Source organism: Oreochromis niloticus, linkage group LG5 (assembly GCF_001858045.2).
Source record: "Oreochromis niloticus isolate F11D_XX linkage group LG5, O_niloticus_UMD_NMBU, whole genome shotgun sequence".
Taxonomy (NCBI): domain Eukaryota; kingdom Metazoa; phylum Chordata; class Actinopteri; order Cichliformes; family Cichlidae; genus Oreochromis; species Oreochromis niloticus.
In genome coordinates, this window is record NC_031970.2 from 19,778,408 (window position 1) to 19,803,406 (window position 24,999).

The following is a 24,999-nucleotide window of genomic DNA, read 5'->3' on the forward strand; positions in this document are numbered from 1 at the left end:
AGGATCCAATCCATCCCACTGAATGGCTTTGGAAAATGTGAAGGACATACATTTGAGACATTTTACTGTTTTTCCTTGTGTTCCGCCCCATGGCAATTCACATTGCACTGAAGTAATCAATTATAGATTTCTGTAATTTAATCATTTACTTTATTTACAATTTAAGCCCAGTCGTGCTGACAGACTTGTTTCATTTACTATGACAGAATTTCTTTGTAATGTAGAAAAAACGAAAAATACCGTTAAAATTGTGCTTCTTTGTTTTATGTTAAGATTTTGTAGAGATTAATTATGTAGTTAAACTATTTTACACTGACAGAAATTGGAGTTTCACCAATCCTGCCCATATAAGATCAAAGTGAGCTGGATGTGGCCCACAGTGTAAAATGAGTTTTACATCCCTGCTTTATGAACTATGGAAACTTATTTCTATTAATTTTATTACCCTTTTTTTATATATTATTTTTTTTATATATTATATTTATATTTCTAATACTTACTGGTGGAGTATGCATGAGACATAACAAGATTGAAGTTGAGGAAATACCTCTCCCAGGCCTCTGTGTTCACATCACAATAATGTTGAGTAGCCGAGTACAGTTATGTCTTCATCTGTGCAGTTCTTGCAACACTACTTGTCTGTCTTCAAACCTCACGTGTCAGGTAAGGAAACAGATGCCAGTGTTGAGATCCAGTTGCATGAGCAGATTTCTGAGAGAGTGCAGAGAACTTCCTCTTTATGTTTGAAGCAATGACTGTAGAAAACAGAATGAAAAGCTGTAAAACTTGTGTAAATACAGTTAAAAGTCCAACATTTCTACTTATGCTTGTTTGTGGTGAGCAGCAGATCAAAAAATTTAGGATTATAAATGGCTTCAAGTGCACATTCAGGCCTGTGAGACTCATTCAAACACCCAGACACTGACACATGGCTCTGTGCTACACGCAGACATTTCTGCATTTCTGCTATTCCAAGACTCTTTATATATAGTTTATTTTATGTAATATTCAATACTGAACTGTAACTTTAGTCTTTTTCAAGGAAGCAAATTTGTATTCAGTGTTTTCATAAAGGCCTTATTTTCATGGCTTTGCTAGTATGGAAGAACACACATGAGGTTTAAGGCCTGGACAAGTTTGAAACCTTTTCTCCTTCACAATGGAAAACTGCTGAAAATAAACATGGGTATCACTTTATCCAGCTTCTAATTTTATAAATTCTGCATTCAGCTTTGCAGCCTCCAATATTATTCAGATGCTGCTCATTTTACATTTTCACTTGTTTCCTCACTTTTCCCGGACACACTTGCATCTGCACATACTTTGTCAGTCAAAAACACTGTTAAACACAGTTACAACATATGCACAGTTAACTTGTTGGTTTGTGTCAAATAGTCTTGAGGGTGGAGTGTGCAGTGATTGAGTATTCTTCTACTTTATAGTGGAAGGTGTAAAACTGCCTCTATATTGAAAGTCCTATTTATGTGATCGTTAGTATGATTGTGATGTTTGCTATTTAATTTAAAGAAACTCAGTCATTCTCTTTAACTACTCCAATTTCAGACAAGCTGGGAGGCTGTGGAAAATGTAAACAGAATGCAATGATTTGAAAACTTCATAAATCCATTTCTTTTTCACAATAGAACATAGAAAACACAAAACATTTTTAAACTGAGAAAATGTACAATTCTAAGACAAAATAAGGTCATTTTGCATCTGATGGTAGCAACACGTCTGAAAAAATTTGGGACTGGGCCATGTTTACACTGTAGTGACAACAGACTGTAAACATCTGGGAACAGAGGAAACCAGCTGCTGGACTTTTGGGAGAGGAAGTTAAAGCCTCTCCCAAAGGGAGAGGGATGAGCTATTTAAACCCTTTGCAATTGACTAAGAAGCTCTGAATCTCTGAGATGCTTGTTTCATATTACTAAACTGTTGCCAATTAAACTAATTATTTGTAAAATGTTCCTCCAGCTGTATCTTTTTAGAAACACTTACTTTTCAGGCCCTTATTACCCCTTTGTCAACTTTTTTGGGACATGTTGCTGCCATCAAATTAAAAAAAATAAGTACATTTTTGTTTGGTTGATTATTTCTTTGTTGTAACAATGGTTCTTGGCAATAAATTCTATACTTTTGGAAAGCCTGTTTATTTCCCCTTAAATGGTTTCAAATGTAAGGAGTTTATTTATTTGTAAATAATTATATTTGTGGGTTGAGCAGCAGATTTGAATATGTGCTACATCGGTCAGTTGGCATCTGCTTCAAGCACGCCATGTCTGACTGACCTGCATAGGGCCTGTGCCATAGGGCAACTTGAAGTTGCAAAACCAAGTTGCTGCATTATTTGGAGTGAACTGCACACAGCCAATCGCCATTCTCAAAGGGCTGCCAGGAGGCCTGTCATGACTGCCCTTCATCATCAGGCCTGTTTGCATTGGTCTTGCAACATGTGCAGTAGAACCTAAACAAGTAGAGGAACGTTATGTTCAATGATGAGTCCAGATTCTGCCTATGGCAGCTGGATTGTATGGTCAAAGTGTGAAGAAGATGCAAAAAACACTATGCTGGTTGCTCCAACGATAAGGTAGCAGCTTTTGATGGAGGCAGAGTGATGGTGTTAGGACATATCTCCTTCACTGAAAAACAAGGCGTGCCATTATTGGAGGCAATCTTGATGCAGAGATATCAAGATAAGATTCTGCAACCAGTGGTAATCCCATATTACCACAATCTGGGAGACTATCACCAGAATTTGGGTATAGAAGAAGAAATAAAACCCCTAAAGGCCTTACTGGACTAGGTAGCACTTCATAATAATGTCACACTATTAAGCATTAGTAAAGTAAGGTATTAGCAAATTAGCATATCATTGGCATATTATAATTACTCCTCCTTAGTGTGTCATTTATAAATACAGATATTCCAGCTTCTCTGAAATTGGGGTTGTACTTAAAGAGAATGACTGAATTTCTTTAAATGAAAACAGCACACATCATAATCATACCAATGATGACTTAAACTGGGCTTTAACTGCATCACTGCACACACCATCTTCAAGACACAACCCAACTGTACATACACTGTAACTGCATTTATAAACAGTGTTTTCTAGACAAAGTATATGCAGTAGTAACTTAAAACTACAGTATAATTGTTTATTTCATGTTTGGCTCGTGGCTCAAAGCTTCATTCTCTGGTATTTACAGCCCAGTTTAGCACACTGTGTCTTTAAAAAGTTGCACTGTTAAAATGACTCAGACTTCTTTGGGTAAGAAGATTCACATAAATCTGATTTTATGAAAAGGGAACTTATAGTTCAGTTAATGAGCAGAAATCATGAGTTGTACACCCCTGGGTATGTTTATTTCAGCATTTGAGTGAGTTTGATTATTAATAAATTTCAGAAATTGGCATGTAGTTTCCTGCGAGCAAAGCAGATGTGAGATTTTGTGCTGTAAGTTGTAGATGTGTAAACATGTAAAGTAATTATTTTTGAAAAATCTGTTTTTCCATGGCTTATGATATAGATAGCTTGACTGAAAAGTCAGTAGTCAGTGAGTGTCCTGAATACTCCTAAATTCTGACTCTCACTCCCCATTCATGCAAAATGAGTTGAAACTGGTGACTGAGCCAATACAGTCATCTGAAAAGTATTTACTGAGGTCACAGAGCCAAGTTCTTGTGTAATTTGGCACAGATAAGACAAAGAAGAAACGTTGTCTAATTACTTGTGGCCACAGTTCGATCTAATGCATGAATAAATGTTTGACTTTCTGTATTCTATACAGAAACGTAACATCTATATTTATTGTTAATGTGTGGTTTTATTCAAACTGTCAATCACTTTGTTACTGTGTGTTTTTAAAAAGTGCAATACAAATCAAAGTTATGATTATTATTGTTACCATTATTATTAAAGTGGTCAGGTAAAAGGACTGGACTGCAAATGAGTGAAAAAGCAGACAAAACCCCCCAAAAAACTTTGAAAGACCTTCAGAAAACTACTTCAGAGATGCTGATAAGTGGATTTTGTCATCTTTGAACAGAGAGCAGTGGTTACCCAGTTTTATAAGCAACTACAACCAGCTGCATGAAAGTTGTAACTATTCGAATAGATTTTTTAAAACATTTTTGTTGTTGTTGAATTATTCCTTAAAATAACAGCAAATTTAGAGAGTAAAACAGATGCTTAGTCGGCAGGATAGGTTAAGAATGTTTTTTTTTATGGAGGAGGGGAGAAAGAAAAACCCCCCACAAACACACACACATACATACTATCAGTCAAAAGTTTGGACACCTTCTCATTTAATGGTTTTTCTTTATTTTTCCAACTTTCTACATTGCAGATACATACAGAAGACATCAAGTATATGAAGCAAGATATATGGAAATGTGTAGCAAATACAAATTTGATAAATAACAAACCCTTGGCCTTCTCTCAATGAGCTTCATGTTATTGTCACCTGAAACGGTTTTCACTTCACAGGTGTGCCTTGTCAGAGTTGATTTGTGGAATTTCTTGCCTTCTTGGAAACCTGTGCTTTGGTCTGATGAGTCGAAATTTGAGATCTTTGCTTCCACCCACCGTGTGTTTGTGCTTGAATGGATGGTCTCTACATGTATGGTTGCCAGCGTGAAGCATGGAGGAGGAGGTGTGATGGTGTAAGGGTTTGCTGGTGACACTGTTGGGGATACACCACTGCATCCTGCGGTTTGCAATGCACTTGATGATTTTCATCTGTGGAAACCCATTCCATGAAGCTCTCTACGCACTGTTCTTGAGTTAATCGGTTGGCCACATGAAGTTTGGATGACTGATTGTGGAAAGTTGGCGACCTCTGTGCACTATATGCCTCAGCATTCCCTGACCCCACTCTGTAATTTTAGATGGCCTACCACTTCATGCTTGATGTTCCCAATCACTTCTACTTTGTTATAATACTACTAACTGTGTGGAATATTTAGTTGTGAGGAAATTCCATGGCTGGACTTGTTGCACAGGTGGCATCCTATCACAGTATCATGCTGGAATTCACTGAGCTCCTGGGAGTGATCCAGTCTTTCAAAAAGAATGGATCACTCTCACTTTCTTTATTTCTTTTCCAACTTTGTTTTATTGATTTCCACCATGGCATACAAAGTTAGCAACAGCAAAGTCAATTTTGATTTCAGAACAATTGTATGTCCATTACACCCTCCAACCCCCCATCCCGAATTCTCCCTCTTCCAGGTCCACACTAGAGAAGAAACCGCGAAGATCCAGTCTCCACACATAAAAATATCTCAAGCCACATCATCCAGTCACACACCCATACACATACCGCACACACAAAAGAAAATGAGTAACAAGCATAACAAAAAAAACAAACAAAAGTTTATAATGTAGCCTCGCTCAGTTCACTTCAGTCTCAGGAAGTAAAGTAGTGGTGTCAACCAATAAGAGAAATGATTTCCAAGTTTTGTTAAATTTCCTAAGATTCTCACTAAAAGGTTCTATAAGTTTTTCTAACTTTAAGTTAAAGAGTACTTCCCTCACCCAGTGGTCGTGAGTTTGGGAGTGGGGAAGCTTCCACTTCAACAGAATAAGCCTTCGAGCTAGTAAAGTGGTAAAGGCTAAGGCCTGTTTGAGGGGGCCAGATAAGTTTAAATTGAGGGGAATGCTAAAAATTGCGGAGAGTGGGATAGGAGGGACAGTCGGCCATATGCTTGACTAAGTGTGTTGAATATATCCCTCCAAAATGCACTGAGTTTAGAACAAGACCAAAACATGTGGACATGGTTGGCAGGTGATAGTCCACATCTGTTACAGGCATCACTAAAGGTTGGATAGATTTTAGATAATTTTGCGTTTGTATAATGTACTTTATAGAACACCTTGCACTGAATCAAAGCATGACAGGCACAAATTGAGGACGAGTGAATCAATTTTAAAGCAGAATCCCACTGCTGTTCTGGCAGGGTTGTCTGTAGCTCTTCCTCCCATCTCAGCTTAGTAGGAGAAATAGATTTGGAAACCAATGCATCTAGTATTTTATACAAGGCTGATATAAGTCTGTTTTCATGAGGGTTCGTCTGCAGGATGGTATCCAGATTTGTTTCTGGAGGCCGATTGGGAAAATGAGGGAACTGCTTTTTTACAAAATCTCTAGCCTGAAGATAACGAAAATAATTGGAATTAGGGAGGTCCTATTTAGACGATAGGTCAGCAAAGGATAGAAAGGTGTCATGACTGTACAAGTCCTTAACAGTCCTAAGTCCTTTATCTTTCCAACTTCTAAAGGCCGCATCAGTGTTTGAAGGTACAAAATTGCAATTCTTTAGTAAAGGTGTTAGCAAAGACGGCCCAAGTAGCCCAAAGTATTTTCTGAACTGTCGCCAATAGTTACCTTTTCCTCCCCAACAAGGGTTGGAGAGAAGGGGAGTGGTGAGCTGAGTATTGATGATAATAAGTAACAGCTAGATGCTGTTTCCATTTGTACCCAGGCCGGTACGGGGAGGTCATTGTGAACCAAATGTAAGAGTTTTTGTATGTTAGCTGCCCAATAGTAGTGTCTAAAATTGGGCAGACGAAGACCACCGTCATTGAATAGATTTACGAACTCTAGCTTGTTTCCCACCCCATATGAAATGTGACAGAATCTTTTCTAACTTATTGAAGAATGCTTTAGTAAGAAGAATAGGGACATGTTGAAAAAGATACGAGAATTTGGGGAGGACATTCATCTTCGTCAGATTAACTCTTCCTGCCACTGACAATGGTAGTGAAGTCCAACGGTCACAGTCTTTCCCAACGTTGTCTAATAGGGATAGAAAATTCTCCCTCATCATTTTAGGTATAGAAGAAGAAATAAAACCCCACAGATATCTAAATCCGGTTTCTGTCCACTTAAAGGGTACTATAGAGTGGGGAAGAGCTCTGGCCAGGGAGTTGAGGGGTTGCAACTTGCTTTTTTGATAATTGAGCTTTCTTTCTTTCTTTCTTTCTTTCTTTTATACACCTGTGTCCATCAAAGTGATTGGAACACCTGAATTAAATAATTTGGATGTATGAGTGAATACTTTTGGCCATACAGTATAGCTGCCAATGGACAGATGCAAGGTTATGGATGGTTACAACCTTGTGCAGTAGAGAGGATGTTATATTACAAGATACAATAAGGCAGCTGATCGAGTTGTTTCACTAACTCATCTACACAAGACATTTTGTATCGCAGCCATGGCTTGAACGGACAACTTTAATCTCCATGTTTCAACTTTATTGTCAAAATAATTTAGAGTTTAATCTTGTAATTATGACTTTATTCTCAAAATGAACGAATGGATGATTATAAAGAAATTAAATTAAAGTTTTCCATGCATTTTACATGCTTTCTTCTCACATTCACCCAGGCTGCTAAATTCCTCTGCGCTGTGGTGCTTTGTTTCTTTGCCTTTTTGTCATCTTGCTTAAACATCCTGTCTTTTTAAAATTAAAGCAGACTTCAGCACTTCATTCTTTGTGATTTTAAATGCTTAAATAAAAGAACTTGAAGAAACAGGTGTGACTCTCCTTTTCAACAATTTTAAGTACACATATATTTGTAAATTGTATACATATGTACACAGCCTTCTGCAGCTTAGATTCTTTCTATTTCATCTGTACATATTTTGAACATCTTATATTTCTATTATATTTTTCTTCTATTGTACTCACTGTAGTTCTTTAAAGTTGTTTCTATTGCTTTTCAATAATAATTTATCCTATTTATGAATTTTTAAGTGGATTTTTTCACAGCAAAGGAAGAATGTCATTGTACAGGGAAACAAATATCTTTATTCTGCATATGACAATAAAACTTTGATGCACTAAATTATATGTTTTTTATTTAAAAGGTTTTTCCCCCCCTCTTTTTTTCCTTGCCCCTCCTCTCCTTCCGCCAAAGCAGGCACACCTTTCCCTCCGTGGTCCTCCAGCGTTTCTTACCTTCTTGTCGCCGCTTTGAGCCTCGTTGTCTGGCTGTGAACTCTCACCCCAGCTGCTTGGGAAATGTCATACAGGCAGAGGCCCGTGCTGCAGTAGGGGGGCGTAATAGGAGGAAAAAATAACATTTTCACTGCTCTCACTGCATCTTTTTTTATTCGCGTCTCTGAGGTGCAAGTGCCACATCCCCGCTACCAACACCACCACCAGCAGCAGCTGCAGCCGCCGATAACTAACCGCAGTCTCAATGCTCACCTCGCATTAGGACTGATATTTAAAAAAAAGAAAAGAAAAGAACAGAAAAAAAAATCCGTGCCAGACATGTGAGTAGCAAACCATCGCTTGTCGCTCTCCACTTACCCGTTGACTGCTGTGCGCTCTCGCTATTGTATCCTCACACCAACGGGAACAGATGGTCATTGAACTGTGTCGTTGTGCTTTTGGTGTCACTGTGCTGTTTTCGTGGCTGCACGATCGCGTTTGCGGGGCAGACGGCAGCCTCGCTGGCGGCTTGTTTTGGGGCTCTGCGTCGGCTTGGCTAATTGAGCAACGAGGCTGTGATTTTTCGGCTGTAAATAGCTCAGTGGGAGGGAGACCCATTCATTCAGTGGCCGTGTGATAAGTGTGTGTGATGTAGCTATTAGCTCTGTAGCCCGCTTGCACTCATTTTTTTTCCTTCCAAGGTAGCCGTGGATTTGGTGTGGAGGCAAAACCAGCCTGGTGTTTCCAGTCAGATGCGGAGGCCCAGGTTAGAGCGCACATAATGCGGCGGTGTTGATGTGAAATGTGTTTGTGGCCCCTCTGAGGAGCACAAACTGAGCTGGAACCACAAAGCTGATGCAGATGCGTGCACGGGGAAGCAGGGGATCATGCAGGAGGTCTCGTTATTCGCTGGTGATCTGGGATGTACTTCAGTGCAAGGAACTCCCTGTACTTTTTTGACTGACTGTAGTATTCTTAAGTGTTCTGCGGGGTTTCTTTGGATTATTGCAACGATTCATTGGTGTACTTCCTTTAAACGCCCCCCCTTTTTTTTTTCTTTAAATCCCAAACTTCCACACTGGCATTACCGGAGCTTTCTATTTCCTCAATTAAACTCTGCATTTGATTGGATGCTTTGGTATTAGAAAGATGGCATGATGAGTAGAAATATAACTGCAAGATACTGTGCTGCATTCTTAGGCTATAATTTGACTAATTAGGGTATTTACTCCATTATATATCTAGAAACACTACTGACATCCAGCCATTACACCTTTATCTCTAAACAGTCATGTTTTTTAATAACCTTAAGGATAAATTGTCTTATTTACAGTTTTTAGTCCTCAAAGATTATAAAATAGCTACATAAAGTTCTGAATTTGTTGCTTTTTGTAATTATTTTGGGCATTTAAATTTGTCAGCATGTTGCTGAGAGGTGATGGGAAACGCATGGAGGAAGAGATGGCATGCAACAGGTTCAGAGTTTTAAATATCTTTAAAACTCTGGGATGTTCACAATGACCAAACTCATGCTTTCCATATGGTTGAAGACAAGGTTCCTGCAATGATTTCCAACTCTTCTACTCTTCTATCCCTCATGGTTTCAGGGGGAAGAACATTAATCTTCTTTGGAAGATGTCAATCCAGCAGACTAACTGGCTTGTGATGCTGATGCCCAGCAGACGATCCTGGGACTGAGACGCGGATCCCTTTACACTGATGGCCTGGACTGAGTAAGAATAAACATTCAGTGTTAATTTATTTATTTATTTAGTTTTATATGAGCGCTGTGTGTGATAGTGTTTGCTTCATCCATGACAGGTTTCAGCTGGCCTGCTGAAGCTATGGGGAGCTGTTGGAGCTGTTTATACAGAGACCCCATCCGAGACAACCATCTCACCAAATTTAAGGTCAGGAATCCCCCAAAAATCTTGTATGTTTTTTTTTTTTTTGTTTGTTTGTTTTTTTCCTCCTAACATAACGGCTGTCCCTTTGTGTCCATTTAAGCTGTAGTAAACTGATGTGTCTTCCCCTTGTCTTCACGTCATGCTGTTTCTACCTTTGCTAGGTCACCAATGTAGACGATGAGGGCAATGAGCTGGGCTCTGGGATCATGGAGCTCACCCAAACTGAGCTCATTCTTCACACACGTAAGAGGGACGCCATCCGGTGGCCATATCTCTGCCTGCGACGCTACGGCTATGACTCCAATCTGTTTTCTTTTGAGAGTGGCCGCCGCTGTCAGACCGGGCAGGGTGGGTAACATTTTCTTTGATTTTCTGCTTTGGTTATACGCCTGTAGAGTCCATATGTGGGAGTTGTTGTTTTTTTGTGGGTCTTTTTGTACTAACCTAGGTTGTCCTTATAGTATCGAAATATGGCAAACTTAGGCATTGTTAGGCATGCGGGCCACTTTGGGTGCCCCTGACCAGCCTACATGAGGTTAATGGGAAATTAGGATTCAAATGTAAGCCATGCAGTTTGTTCCAATTCATCGAACACTCATCAAAGGATGACTTGGCGTGTGCGTGTGTGCGTGTGTGCGTGTGTGTGTGTGTGTGTGTGTGTGTGTGTGTGTGTGTGTGTGTGTGTGTGTGTTCAAGAATTACAGTTTGAATCGTCGTTATGAGACTAAACGCGCAGAAAAATACGTGAACTTTACTGATGCAGAGCAGGAACAGACATCTGAATCTTTGCTAGCAAATGTGTGACGATTTGCATACGTACAGGGATGGAGCAGTTCTGTGATTTTCCATAAAATTGCCACAAAAAAACCCCCAAACAGTATGCCACTCATCGAAAGTGTTTTGTGCACTCTAACACACTAATATGTCCTGAGAAGAAAAAAAAATAGTTAAGAAAGTGCCCCTCTCCGGGCTAATCGGATGGATCAGGGGACATTCGAGAAAATCTGGAGCTTCAGGTGAAAAACAAAGCAGACAGTTTTGACTTTTTCTCCTCGGCTCTGGATGAGAACTTTGATGATCTGCGACACAGGAGCTGAAATGGGACATAAACTGTTAACCGACGGCTGTCCGTCGATGTCCACCCGACAGGAAAAAATGTCGGTCTTTTGAAGTAGATGAAAGATGAAGTGACCGAAATTAATCCAGAAGTGAAACTACTATTTTTGCATTGCACTACAAATCACGTGGTGTCATGGAAGTCAGTGCTAAAAATTAACCGCATTTTTGATGTAACTAAAATAATTAACTTGGTCGGACTTTGGCTTCACTGCTGGCCGAGCACTTCAAGTCCCTGCTGGATGTTTTTTTTTATTCTCCTCTCAAAGAGGAGAAGTTTACCCACATGATGAAACATGCTCAGAAGATGTTGGCTCTCTTTGGATCTACCTTCATATGTGAACAAACATTCTCAGTGAGGAAGTTAAACAAATCCATATACAGAACCTCTCTGTGACCATTTCCACCTCAGGCACTGAACATCGAGAAAAAAGGAACTGACCACCTCTGTAATATGGCCGATGTCTCTTTCAAGTAAGAAGAAGAGCTCTTTGTACATCCTAAAAGTGTTGTCATTGTGCTTGTTTTGTTTTGTTTTTTAACAGGAATCTTTGCATTCAAGTGTTCTCGGGCAGAAGAGATCTTCAATCTGCTCCAGGAGCTGATGCAGTGCAACAGCATCAACGTGGTGGAAGAGTCGATGATGATGAGTCGCAGCGGTCACACACCAGAGATGGAGATGTCTCGCACACCACAGACACCCAACAGTGAGTCACACAACACCAAACGCACACAAACAAAAGGATGCACTTTGAGCTTAATTGCAGATGTTAGATGCAGTAATACGGCGCTAAATTTAGCAGAACTTGTACAAAAAAGGCTTTGCAACTTTATTTTGGAGTGTTTTTCTTAAGCTGATGAACTATTTTCCCACACACTTTCTCAGAGTGACGAGTCTATCACCATCTTTACTTCTGAATGACTCAGCCTCTTTGGGACACTCGTCTTATACCCAGCCATGCTACTGAGCTGTTGCCAGTTAACCTATTAAACAGTTTCTTTGAGTCTTTGGTTGCCACTGTTTAAACAGTTCCTGGCATTAAAATGAGATGATACGGCTGCTTGATCAGTTAAATGCCTAATCAGTGTGTGAGAAATGGAGGTTTCCATGTCACATTCTTCTAAATGACATATTAGACCTTTTCATACTTGAAATGCTTCATCTTGAACTCATAATTGAAGAAAAGTTGGCAGTTTCTGGAGAAAAACAAATTAGCCTTGTTTCCATTAGGAGTTTTACGAGAAGCTTTTCAGGTTATGAAGTTTGCCCCAGTTTTATCATATTTGTTTACAGTCTCTGCTACTTTAGTGAGAGGCAGGCAGCCTTTCCAGGACCTAATAGCAAAGTGGAATGCTTACTGAGGGGCCTTTAGGTTAATGAGCCCAAGATTTCCATTCAAAATCAGTGAACACCAAAACAGAGCTAGAAGAGAGTCAGTGTTGAGCAGTTGTGTTGCTCAGTAACGGTCGCACGTGCAACAGTTTGGCAACAAGTTCACTATTTGAAGGTAAAATTGTTTCTACTGCCCCCAAGTGGTGACAACATCAATTTCTTCAGGTTTAACCAACAAATGAGTAGTGACATCTCATCTCATTTAACACTTTGAAGCGTAACACAGCCAGAAAGACTTGCTTTCATTATTACATTTACATTATTGTATCAGGAAAATACAGTACCATGTCAGCTGACTGAACCTCTGTAAAAGCACTTCAAGCATTCCTTCAAGCATTCCACTTCAAACACTTCAAATGGTCCTAAAAATGGATATCACTGTTATCCTGTTTGGCTGGAGGATAAAACAAAAAGAAGAAACATGAAAAATCAAAACATTGCCATGTTTTATTTTTGATTGTGAAAGTGCTGCTGGTCTTAAAAGGTTTGCTTTAGTGGAGGTAAAGTTCCTTCTTCTTTGGTGATTTATTATTCTTGTTGATATAATCACTTTTTAATGTAGCCACTGATTTACTGCAGTGGAGAAAAAGGATTTTAGATAACACTTTAACATTTAACACTTTGCCTTTACGTGACAGCCTCACCTGATTTTTTTATTTTTATTTTATTTTTTCTTTACCTGTACCAGCTCCAGCATTTCCTGTCCAGGCTTTTCCCAATGGATACCCTGGTTATCCTATCAGAGGAGATTCCTCTCAACCATCGATTGCTGATGATCATGGACATAGCCTCATGGGTTTGGAAGACCAGGTGAGACCTCTCCGTGTGCTTTTAACTGGACTTTAGCTGTGCTGTTTCCCAATGTGACGAAGTCTTTATTTTCTCTTACAGACCCACACCTATGTAAATACTGTGAGCATGGAGGGGGATCTTTCCATGCGTCATTGTGTGCACTCTCTACCTGAGGTACGGCCTAGCACTTTTCCTGAAACAACACGGGGAGCCATGCCTGTAGGGGGCCAAGGAAATCCGCAGTCCAACCTGCGGTGCTGTCCCCTCGAGGAGCATAAAGATCCTCAGGTGTTCCTACAGACGTCCTCGCAGGAGGTCAAATTCATGCTGGGTCCCACTCCAGCGCAACGGCATCTGCTGGAGAGAGAGAGGGAGAGGCACGGGCACAATCCTCACAACCTTCAGCCAGTAGAGGGCGCAGCAAGCTCAGAGACGGAAGGAGACGAGCCCTCTATGCACCTGTGCAACTCTCACTCCTATCACCATTTCCATCATCACACGCACCGGCACCCGGGCCACGAGCACCAGGAGGGCTGCCAGAGTGGCGAGCTCACCTACGAGAATATCAACGGCCTGCGAAGCGGCCGTAAGCAGCGTCTGAGTCCCAGCAGCGTGTCGCAATCCGTAGGTTCAAGCAGCAGTAGCAGCACCGGGGACAGTCATTCTCACTCCCTCTTACACGGTCACGGGCCGACATCTCTACCCCCGCAGGGGTACCCCTGTGAGAGGGGCATGGGTGGAGCTCATCGTCGGACAGCTCTGCTTAACTACGAGAACTTACCCTCTCTGCCGCCGGTGTGGGAGTACAGCGCTCTGCAGCGGGATGATGAGCAGGAAGAGGAAGATGATGACCAGGATGATGAGGAATATGAAGAAGAAGAAGAAGATTTTGATGAGTACGAATTCTCAGAAGGCCCCGGGACCCCCAACGGTTACCATCAAGACGGCCGGGGCATCCACAGAGACGCCCTGCAGAACTATGTCAACACAGAGCAGGTCCAGCCTCCCCGGCTTCGACACGCCTGCCCCCCGCATCCACAGCCGTGTCACTCAGACAGAGGGGGGCGAATATTTAGCTTTGATTTCCGCAGACGATCGAGGTCAGGGGTTGGAGGCTGTGAGCACAGCCACATGCCTCCTTCGCGGCAGCTGAATTACATCCAGGTGGACCTGGAGGGAGAACCTCCCTGCCAAGCCCTCAGCAGCGGGGGTGCCCAGACCCAGCCACAGCACCAGCGCCTACCACCCAAAAAATGTGGTCCGCAGGCACCCCGGCGCAGCGAATGCTACGCAGTCATTGACCTAAAGAAGACCGCTGCCATGTCCAACCTGCAGAAAGCTCTGCCCAGGGATGATGGGACTTCCAGAAAGACTCGCCACAACAGCACAGACCTGCCTCTGTAAATGGTGTTCAAACTGAAGAGGAGCGATGAAGACAGATGAAGGCTTATCCTCATCTTAGCACACTGGACCCTTCACTGTCATCCATCCATTCAACTGTCGGGCTGATCAGTACAGTACAGGTACCTAATTAGAAACTTACTGAAACTTATCTGTGCATATTCAAGCAAAAGAGAAATCTCTGAGGAGAATTTGCCATTTTATTTTGTGTTGTCAGATATTTGGTGTAAAGCTCTCTGGAGAAATCTGCAGTTTTTTTTTCTGCAGACAATTGCTGGATATTTGAATATTATTATATCTAACCATAAAGTCACATATATGTATGTAAAATATATATATGTATATATGACTTTTGGCTTAGTTTGGCCGAGAGTTTAGCAGAGAGTTATAAGTAGAAGCAGTCGTTGCCATAATGTTTTAGTGCAAATTTTTTAAAACCATCTACACTCATAAATGTTGTTGCTCCTATCATTTAGTTTGGTTCCAAACACTTTGAGTGTCAGAGTTGTGAACCTCATCTCAGAAATTATGTTGTTGGCATGAAGGATGGTAATGGTTCCTCCCAGATACTGGTCAATGTTCATACCTCATCAAAAGCACTTAAATCTAATGTTGTGGCTAGTAGAAGAGACCATTATTTGTTACTGTATGCCTATAGAGCATTTTGCACACAATCCTATGGAATTGTATTTCATCTTTTTTTTTCCTTTTTTAAGGAGTTATTTAGTTCAGTCCTAGCTTAAAAAAAGAGATGGCTTAAATAAATCGAAGAGAATGTGATATTTGAAGAAATATACTAGACTAAATGACGGTAAAAGTAGCACACATGCATTAAATGAGCTTTGGCTCCCTCCTATCAACATGCAGCAATTGAAAAAGTAGCATATCAACTTTGATCACACCTCCTGCTTATCATCTCAAACCTGCAGGAGGTTCACGCTTGTCACGTTGCACTTTTGACCCTGGGCCGCTGAAACGCTCTTTGTCACCACTCCCGCGCCACTGGAGCCACAGGTTGTGTCCTTTTACCAAAAACAGGGGGCCAAATATTTCCCGGAGATAATAATGTAGATAGTTTATTTAAATGTTCTTGATGGAGACGCTGATAACCTCAAATCGTGGCATTAAGCTATAACCTCACACAAAATGTTGTCAGTTATCAGGTACGGATGTTCTGTTTGGAAAGGGTTGTCGCAAAATCATCCACTGAAGATTTTTGTGAGAGAAATTATCAACCAATTATCAGATATTTATTTATTTATTTATTTATTTCACTTTAATTTATTCTCTCTCTCTCTCGCTCTTTTTTTTAAAAAAGTTGTAGTAATTTTGTTTTCCACGTGACGACCAGCGTTTTGTAGTCCAGTTGGTAATATGGAGACCAAAGTTTCACCTCAGATTACCACTGGACACTGATGTATTACTGTTATAACTGTGCTTAATTATATTTTAAACAAAAGAAAGACTGTATTTATATTTTAAGTGCCAAAACTTAATTGCAAACTGTACGATGAATAAAATCAAATGTGCCATTTGGGTTGGTAGAAATCTATAGGACAGAAAGGCATAAGAGGAGAACAGTCAGAAGACAAAAAAAAGAAGATCCTGCTTTTTAAGGATAACACAAGCTAAAATAATAAAATCTGCACATTCCACCTCATCCACATCGACAGCCATTTCGAAGGGGGATATAAGAATGGTAATCTTGTGGTCTGATAATCACTGTTAGGGTGGTTTTTATGCTGCTACATGTACATACTAACAGTAGCCCATGTAAGCTACATGAAAAAAAATGATGTGATGTCAGATCCTTTATCATATCGTTGATAGAAGTAGCATTGTTGTGTTCTCCTGAGATTTTTTTGTTTTCTCAGAGCTGTACAAATGTCACGTACCATTTAATTGAATGTTTAATTTGACCAATATTTCATGTAATCGAGATTGTTTTCTGATTAACTGTCTGGTATGGGGAGAGTTAATGGAAGCACATGAATCTGTCTCTTTCTTTGTTCTTCTTCTTTTTTTAAAAAATTTATTTAAATGAGCGTTCACATCAGGGTGATGTTTTCAGCCTATAAAGGAAGGCCAGATGTTCAATGTTTACACATGTGCGGGCCTTCAGATGCAGATGTATTGTGGCATTAAGCTGAAGTTGGTCTTTTTTTTTTTCCACGCAGCATTTAGATTAAATGAGACAAAAATGCATTTTTTAACATCTGTGCATGAACGCAAGTATTCAAGCTGAGTGGATACAACCTTTTAAAATGTGTTAAGAATAAACAGAGCCCAACCAATTTATTGACGTGCAGATGTTATCGGACGATATTAGCTATTTGCTGAGATATTAGTGTTAGGGTTTATAATGTTCGATAAATTAAAATTAAAAAGGTAAAGAAGAGACAGAAAAAACACCCTTCAACCGTGCTCTGAGTGTTGATGTTGCATGGTTTGTCCATCAGAGGGCACTCTACAGCTTCCTTCTTGTGAACACATCTGTTTGGAACAGACAACAACAGCCGGCTGATCCAAACAGAGTTGGCCAGAGCGTAAACGCATAAATAAATAACAAGAAATAAAAAATGTTGGGGAATTCTTTTTGTTTAATGTGCCTGAAAGAGAGAAAAACGATACAAAACAAATGTTTATATCGCAGTATCGGATATCAATATCTTAAAAATTCGGAAGGGCTCTTCTGTGCTTATGTGAAGCTAAAACTAAAACCTAAATTCTCCTGTTCCCTGAAACTATATATTATCATATTTCAGTTCCTACTTCAGATATTTTCCTCAAATACAAAACAGAAATAAGCAGTTGTGTGAGGCATTATACATCTAAAATTGTTAATTATTACTTGTGTATTTTAGTCCCAAATATTGTTGTACTACTGTTACTTTCAGGAAAAAGTAGTAAATATTCAGATTCTTTAAAAGTTTGATCATATGTAACCAGCAGGCTTTTTAAAAAATATATTTTTGCCCTAATTAGTTATTAAAATGTTCAGTTAATTAGTTAAAGATGGCTGCAAATATAAAATAATCTACTACTAATGTTTTATTGTTAGTAAGTGTTCAAAAGCATTTTACAATTTATTAGTTTTATCAGACAACAACAACAATCTTATCTATTATTTTTCTAACTATCCATTCAAAACCACAAACATTAAACTTGAAACTGTGAAACCCTCAAATGATTGACAAAGCAGTTAATCAGCTTTCACTGTAGTAAAATAAGTGTAAATTAGCTTGCTAACGTTACATAAAAACTAAATTTAAATTTGATTGTTTTTGATTTTGCTCTTTGACAAAAATACGATAACTCTATTTATATTTTAAAAAAAGACCAACTTGTAGCTGCCATTTTTGCTGGATTTGCGAGGACATTATTGCGATACGTGAGAGGGATGTTTACATTTTTTGCAATAATATGTAATTCATTGTTTTGCCAATCCAAATTGGACCAATATTTGAAGAGTATTGAAATGTATAGTCTAAAGAGGTGTGGGCTTAATGTATTTAATCACATGTTTGTCTATGAATCTTATTATTTGAGATACAATGTTCATTTTTCAGCCTCAGTAGAGTGAATTTGACTTTGAAAAGAAAAAAAAAAAGGAAAAATGTTTTCTTGACTGTCAGTTAGCTCAACATGAACAGTGCCATATATTATGTCACCATTGCCAATACTTCAGAGTTTATTGCGTTACATTTTTCAAAGCTGTGATGATGTATCATAAACAACTCAGTAAGTCAATCATCCATTTTCTCAGAATAATGTTACATGTGGTTTTATAGGCATTATAAAATTCAGCACCATTACCATGATTGCCAGTGTTTATTGATTAATAATCAATGACGTTTAAGTAATAGTTTTTCAGATCATTCAGCTTCAAAGTACTGATCTTATCTCATCGCTGCTGAGGTCAAACGAACTCAGGGGCCATAAGATAACGGCACCCACCTCATTACTCACTGTGATTGGCCTGGTGCCGATGCTATCTCAAGCATTTACTTTTCATAAACTTTAGTATTTATGCCTAAGGCATGATTCACACAGGTGTCTATGAGGTTGTCAGTGTGGTGTGGTTGTTTCTGCTTGTGCAGTCTGCAGGGCAAGTGGCAACGAGTCCTCTCATTAGGTTCCCCAAAACAGCATTTATTTGAAGGGGTTGTTTTAAAATAAAAGTTAAAAAAAAATAATATATATTCTTTGTGTTTACCGTGAAAGCGTAATTGCATATCTTATCCATTTAAAAAAAAAAAAAAAATTAAAAATCTTGTTGTGCCTTGCATTTTCAAGCTGAAGAAATATCTTTACTGCCATTGATGGCAGCATCCTGATGGAGAAAGAAAGTCAGCACCTCTTGAAGGTTTGGAGACTGAAAGTAAAATGGCCTTTTAGTCATTTGTGTTGTACTTTGTAGTCAATACTGATGGTCAATCACTGTATTTTTTTCCCCCTTTTATTTTTCTTAAATGATGTCTGTTAAAAGAGAAGTTTGGCATTTTGGGATACATGAATATTTGTTTTCTTACTAAGAGTTAGATTGACGCTACAGACGCTCTCATGTGATATGAAAGACGTAGACGTAGGTTTGTGAAGCCCTGGTTTGAAGCCTCAAGTTTAGCATGTTATCTGCTGCCATGATGGGTGTTTTCTTTGGCACATTTTGAGGGTGGCGTGCTAATTTATCAGCTAACGCTAGCAATCCTGGGTAGCTTGGATAGCACATTTGTGGTAAGTAACATAACAATAAAATAGTAAAAAAAAATTCTTTAAAAATAGAATTTTTCTTTTCTTTTTTTAAAATACTGTTTTACTTTTTAATTATTTGAAATAGCAAAGGGGAATGCTAGTAGACAGCTAATGGTAGCAGCCACCTGTGTTGGTAGGCTAACCACCTTTTAAAATGCTGTCATAAAAATATTAATTATTCACCACTTTAGAGTTGTTATGAAGGGATAAATTAATGAGCAGAAACTTTTTTTTTTTTTTTAAATTTACACGGTTCAAAAATGCTTATTTATCCTGTATGACTTGGCACTTCAGCAGCTTTATATGTGCTAAAACGATAAGGTTTATCATGCTCCCACCTAGCTTAGCTCAACTTGACTTAGAGACTGAAAAACATCCTATCTTCATTTGCAGGCGCTCTACTTGTCAAAGTCCTGCTCAGCTGATTTGGTGGTTTTAAAGCCAAATGAATATAAAAATGAACGTTCAGGAGCAAAGAGGAGTACTGTCAGTGAAGTTAAGCTATCTAGAATCACTACTGTACATAAGAAGCATACTGTGGTAGTATTATGAACAGTTTCTCTCTGACAATGTTTAGGTTTGAATAAAATTGGATAAAATTATGTCTAATTTATTTAAATCTTTTCTGAAGGTGTCATAGTATAGTTAAAGAAAAGAAAAATATTTGTTTTAGTGGTTGAATGTTACGCTTGATTAATTTCTCTGAGACTTCTCGGAGAAATCCAGTTTGCCAGCTCAAGTTTGGGTATTAAAATGGGAATTCACATTAATAACAGCATTGTTTCTAAACTGATGATGTAATTTGTTAAGCACTGTAGTTAAAATACAAATTGCTGAGGCTCAAAGGTGTTGCTAGGCAGACTCCAATACCTTTAGACTTAAACAGGGGAGTTGCTTCAAGTAGCTGACAATCTTTACACTGAACTAGCAGTCTACAAGGGCCAGCTTTATATTTACTGTAAAGACATGAGATTGGTGGTGTTCTCGTCCAACTCTTGACACGAAGGCAGATAAAGCATTTTTCCTAAAAATGTGGGACCATTCTTTAAGGTTGTTGAAATCAAATCTGAATATTTCAGAGTTTTTATTTGAGGCCACTTAAGACGGACAGTGATTTGTAAAAATCTGTTGAGCAGTGAAAAAGCCAAACTCAGTATGACTGGAAAGGTGTGAATCATGACTAGTGTGTTGTGCAGCATGCATTGTCGATTATAAGTAAAGATTACTGTCTTTGTCATTTAACCGTCAGGTGACGCTGAGCTTCGCAAGCTTCTGATTTCCCATCAGCTGCAGCTTCTGTTGGTGTAGCTGACACATTTTACATCTTGGTTTTTTTGTTTGTTTGTTTTTTGGGGGGGTTTTTTGTATATGAACGAATGTGTTGGGTTTAAAGAATACAGCGGGAACAGAAAGAAAAGGCCAGCAGTTATACATTACATTGTCTTCATCAGTGCTTTCAATCACCATCATCATAAAAATGACATATTGTAAAACCTCAACTTCCTGTTCATGCTACAAGATCTTTGTCAAAATACTGAAAAGCATCAGAAAACTGTAATATCATATTATTATTATTATTATTATTATTATTGTTATTATTATTATTATTGTGTATTTTTTTTTTTAAATCTGGTTTGTTTTTGTCCGGGTGTAATTGCCACCAGGGGGTGATGTACATGTACGGGTCTGAGCTGTACATTTTTGTGACTGATTTGTGTATTTACATACAGTTTGGGCTAACTTTGTGACTATTATATGAATTTATGAATTAAATGAGTGCCAAATATGCTTGAGCATGACAAAATCCGGGACCTGCAAGGAGCTGCAGGCACTCTGACTCATCAGAGCGATGCCCGAGTGACTCACTGCTGTTGTAGACTCTCCTTGAGTTTTGAACGCACAGCTGAAGGTTTAATCATGCTTAATATTTTTGATGAAAGTGCAGGGGGGACTTCTTTATGTTTTGGTCTCAGTTTGAAAAAGTTTCTTCAGATATTTGTTGTATGTTTCTGTGTCCACCCATGGCTTATTAATGAGTATGCAGTGATGGTCTTATCATGCTGCCATTAGAGGTGACTATAAAAGCTTCATTTGTTGAACTGTCAAAAAAGGAAAAAAAAAAAAAAGAAAAAGGTCATTTGGGTCATTTTCATTCTTAAATCATTCCACACAGAGATGCGTTGTATGTTATCTGAACTCCTCTTCATCCCCAAAATAAGGTGAGCCTGACATCTGGTGAATTTTACCCTGAATTTTATCAAATATAGAGTGTGGATTTGTCCAAAATGTAAAAGTAAATGTAATTCTAATATTAAAATGAAGCTATGGAAAAAAAAAAAAAAATCCATTGTGCACTAAATGGTGTCGGTTTTTCAAAAACTAACAAAGCTTTTTCCCCTCCAGGATCACGTGCCTCGTCGTTCTAACATTATGGCATTTACTGGATATATTTTTACAATAAGAGTTTAAGATTTAGAGAAAAGAAAAGGGGGGAAAAAAATCTGATTAACGTCATAAGAAACCTGATAACTTTAAGAAGAGAAAAGCTTTGTTCCACAAGCATGTGAAACTGTCCTTATAAAATGCCTGTAATACAATACCCCGAGTGTTGCACTGAAGATCATTCATCCTCAGGCGCAGCAGCTAAGAGGTGAGCTGACAGGAATGCCTTTACTCTACGGAGATGAGTGACGTTAAATGTATGAAGGCCATTGGAAGCAGAATGAGTAGCTCGATGTCCTGCACAAGAGGAGTTATTTACTCTTCAAATTGTGGTTTACCAACAATTAAATAGTGATTTTTATTCCAGATTTATTTTTGCATCTTTTAAGCACGTCTCCCTGTGTGATGGTAATTATATGTACAGAGAATGTGGTTCATGTGAGCTTTAGATTTACACCAAAATGTAAATATATTCCTTAAATGGGAGAAGCCTTGTGTTCATATGACTGTCTGGATATTCTATCAAAAAGTAAATAAACAAAGCACCACTTTACTGGGAGGCTCGGTGGCTTTAGCTAAAGTGATTAATAAGAGAACACCAGTAGATGTACAATGGCCTTTCACTGTGTCTTGAAACTTGCTGCTGTTTGTCGCTTGGGTGTCTGATTTCTATGTGAGCATAGAACCTGAAATACCAGAAATATGATTGGCTGTCTGTGATTTCACTAGAAACACTTGAGCTTGTCATTGTGCAGCAACCAGAGGGATTATTTAACATGCATTCAAACCTGCAAGCAGCAACTGCACGCTTAAAGGTTGAAGACATACAAAGTTTGGTGGATTTATACATGAGTTACTGCATACCAGCCATACACACACACCTCACAGTGTGCACCTGTCTTCCATTGTATGAAAACAGCAGTCACAATCCCACACTCAAATCCCAAAATGTCCTAAATGCACAGCTCTGGTGCCCATTTACTATTTGGCATTTTAAAAAACTGAAAAATGTGTAGCCTATAAACATTTTTTTAAATTAATATGTAATTTCCTTGGTGCCTTATCCTGGTACCTTGCTGAACCAGAAGCATGGATGTACAACTTTTTGTTAGCATTTGCTCTTTTGATTGCAAGCAGAGCCCTGCACTAGTTGGATTAAAATAACACTGTCAGCCTTCCTCTTCACGTGCATCTCAGCATGCAATTAGTTAGCCCACTTTTGCAGTAGATTCATAGATATCCATCGCTCCTGTGGTAGCCTTTGTTATGACTTGCCCCTTCTGTTCCTGTCAGTTGTGCTAGAAAAAATGGAACAAACTGACTGTGTCAAACTGACTGCTGATTGACACAGAAAGATAAGCAAAATGTTCTTAAACTGACCTCAAATTTAAAGATTGGCTTTAAGCATTTCATCAACTAAAGCAATGTAAAGGGCAAATTGTAAATGATCCGCTGACAGACTCACTATGAGTACCTGAAAACTGCACTCAGTCACAGCACTGTTGCTGCTATTTCAGCTGCAAGAAACTGTGTTATGTAGACCATAAATGGACATCGCATTCTCAGTAAAGGCAATAGTGTGAATATAAACCTGTATCTAGTATTTTTAAAATGTGACACATTTGTACTGTAAATACAGCTGAATTCCTCATTTAACATTTATAATCACCAACTTCCCCATATCTGGAGTAAATTATTTACTATGAAGGAAGTTAACCATATATAAGAAGTGTAGATGACTCTTTTGATGTAAAAATAATTAACCTGTGTTTATGAGATAAGAGCTGCTTCCTTCTGTTTAAAGCCTTAGGGCTTAAAAAGCATTACCATTTCCTACAGAAATAAGAATACACTCGTCAAAAATATTTCATTCAGTCCTATCATTCAGTTGCTTGAACTGTTAGCAGCAATAACTTTCTGTATGACTTCATCAGTCTTTCATATCATTGTGGTGGAATTTTAGCTAATTGTTTTTAGAGCATTGCTGCAGTTCATTGAGATTTGAGGCCATGCATTTATTCACAGCTCACTTAAAGGGATATTTGCTAGGAACGTCTACCCAGAGCTGCCAGGAAGACTGGCAGCTGTCTCACATGTTTTCCTGTTGTTCTTACAGTAGAATGATGGACTTCACATTTTTGGAAATGGCCTTATACACGTCACCAGATTGATGGGCAACAGCAATTGTTTCTCTAAGATTATTGTTGATGTCTTTCCTCCTTGTTGTGTTAACACACACCTGAGTCCTCCAGGCCAACAAACTGCCAGAGCTTCTGCTTTTATAGAGGCGCTCACTCTTGATGATGATCAGTTAATCAACTGGATTTGATTAGCAGCACCTGGCTGCTTATTACACTTGTAATTCCTATGGAAGCATTAAGGATGCACCTAGTTTTTCACAGGACTACTACAGGAGTCTTGTGAAAACCTTCTTGTTCACATCACTGTGTATAGTCAAGAGACACCCTTTTCATTGCGTGTATGCATTTTGAGGTTAATGAAGAGTGATGCTGCACACATTATCCTTGTTCGCCTTTACACCTGTACCTAAGGAGTCATGTCAAAGTTAAGTAGTCGGTCTTTTTCATGTGTGTAATTTGCTCTTTCGCTCTCTGTCAGCGTGAATGATTAAGGCTAATCCAATGTTTACTCGCACAGGTGCACAGACAGTTTAGCTACTCTCTGCCTGATAGTGTCAGATCCTGTGGCGACCTGAGACCAGCGTTTACAACTGGTACCTGATGTACTCTGAGCGCCTCTTTGTAAGCGTGAGCGCGAAATCATGGAAGCCTGCTCACAATTTCTTTTTGGCTTAAAGAAAAATAAAGCCAAGGATGTTTTCTCTTTTCTGAGTTTGGTGCGGTGTTGTGAACCGAGATGTGAAGAGACGTGGAATCATTACCAAACGTCTGCTGTACAACTGAATAACTAAATCAAATTAGGAACACTCAAAAGTAGCAAACTAAAAGCATGGACAACTTCAAAAGTGAAAACTAAGTGGAATGTATTGGATGTATTACATGTGAACCTGTATTTATGGCTGTAGCTTTCCATGGCAGTAAGTTGAGCTGATCATCTAGTGGCAGATGTTTACTAGTAACATAGCCTGTGTGTACTGTTTGCTGACTGGGTTTGTGCTGCTATTTGACAGGTCAGAGTTCCTACAAACATTTTTTCTGCCCTTCGCTTCATGCAAGCTAATATGTTTCATTTTAAAACTGGTAACATTTCATGCATTCAGTTCTGTC

The 24,999-nt window shown here is 38.9% G+C and overlaps 2 protein-coding genes across 5 annotated transcripts in view; both read left to right on the top strand.

Moving 5' to 3' along the window:
• Nucleotides 1-7,912: 7,912 nt before the first annotated feature.
• Nucleotides 7,913-24,722, top strand: frs3 (fibroblast growth factor receptor substrate 3). 4 transcript variants are annotated; one of them, XR_003220131.1, is made up of 8 exons: nt 7,913-8,289; nt 9,556-9,681; nt 9,770-9,858; nt 10,017-10,203; nt 11,517-11,678; nt 13,053-13,174; nt 13,256-19,291; nt 20,559-24,722. XR_003220131.1 is itself a non-coding variant. In XM_025907263.1 (8 exons), exons 4-8 carry the CDS (start codon nt 9,793-9,795, stop codon nt 14,558-14,560), a joined length of 1,842 nt encoding a protein of 613 aa, XP_025763048.1. In that variant the 5' UTR covers nt 7,913-8,289; nt 8,650-8,714; nt 9,556-9,681; nt 9,770-9,792; the 3' UTR covers nt 14,561-22,352. The 4 variants fall into 4 exon arrangements, 3 of the variants coding, with proteins under 3 accessions (XP_025763048.1, XP_025763049.1, XP_025763047.1); XM_025907263.1 differs by adding an exon at nt 8,650-8,714 and having other exon boundaries at nt 13,256-22,352; XM_025907264.1 differs by adding an exon at nt 8,654-8,714 and having other exon boundaries at nt 13,256-22,352.
• The window catches only part of LOC100699061 (sodium- and chloride-dependent GABA transporter 2), a 33,889-nt gene continuing 23,439 nt past the window's right edge, over nt 14,550-24,999 (top strand). Inside the window, exon 1 of the mRNA XM_025907265.1 lies at nt 14,550-14,679. The gene's annotated coding sequence lies outside the window, so the exon portion shown is untranslated. The remainder of the gene's footprint in view (nt 14,680-24,999) is intronic.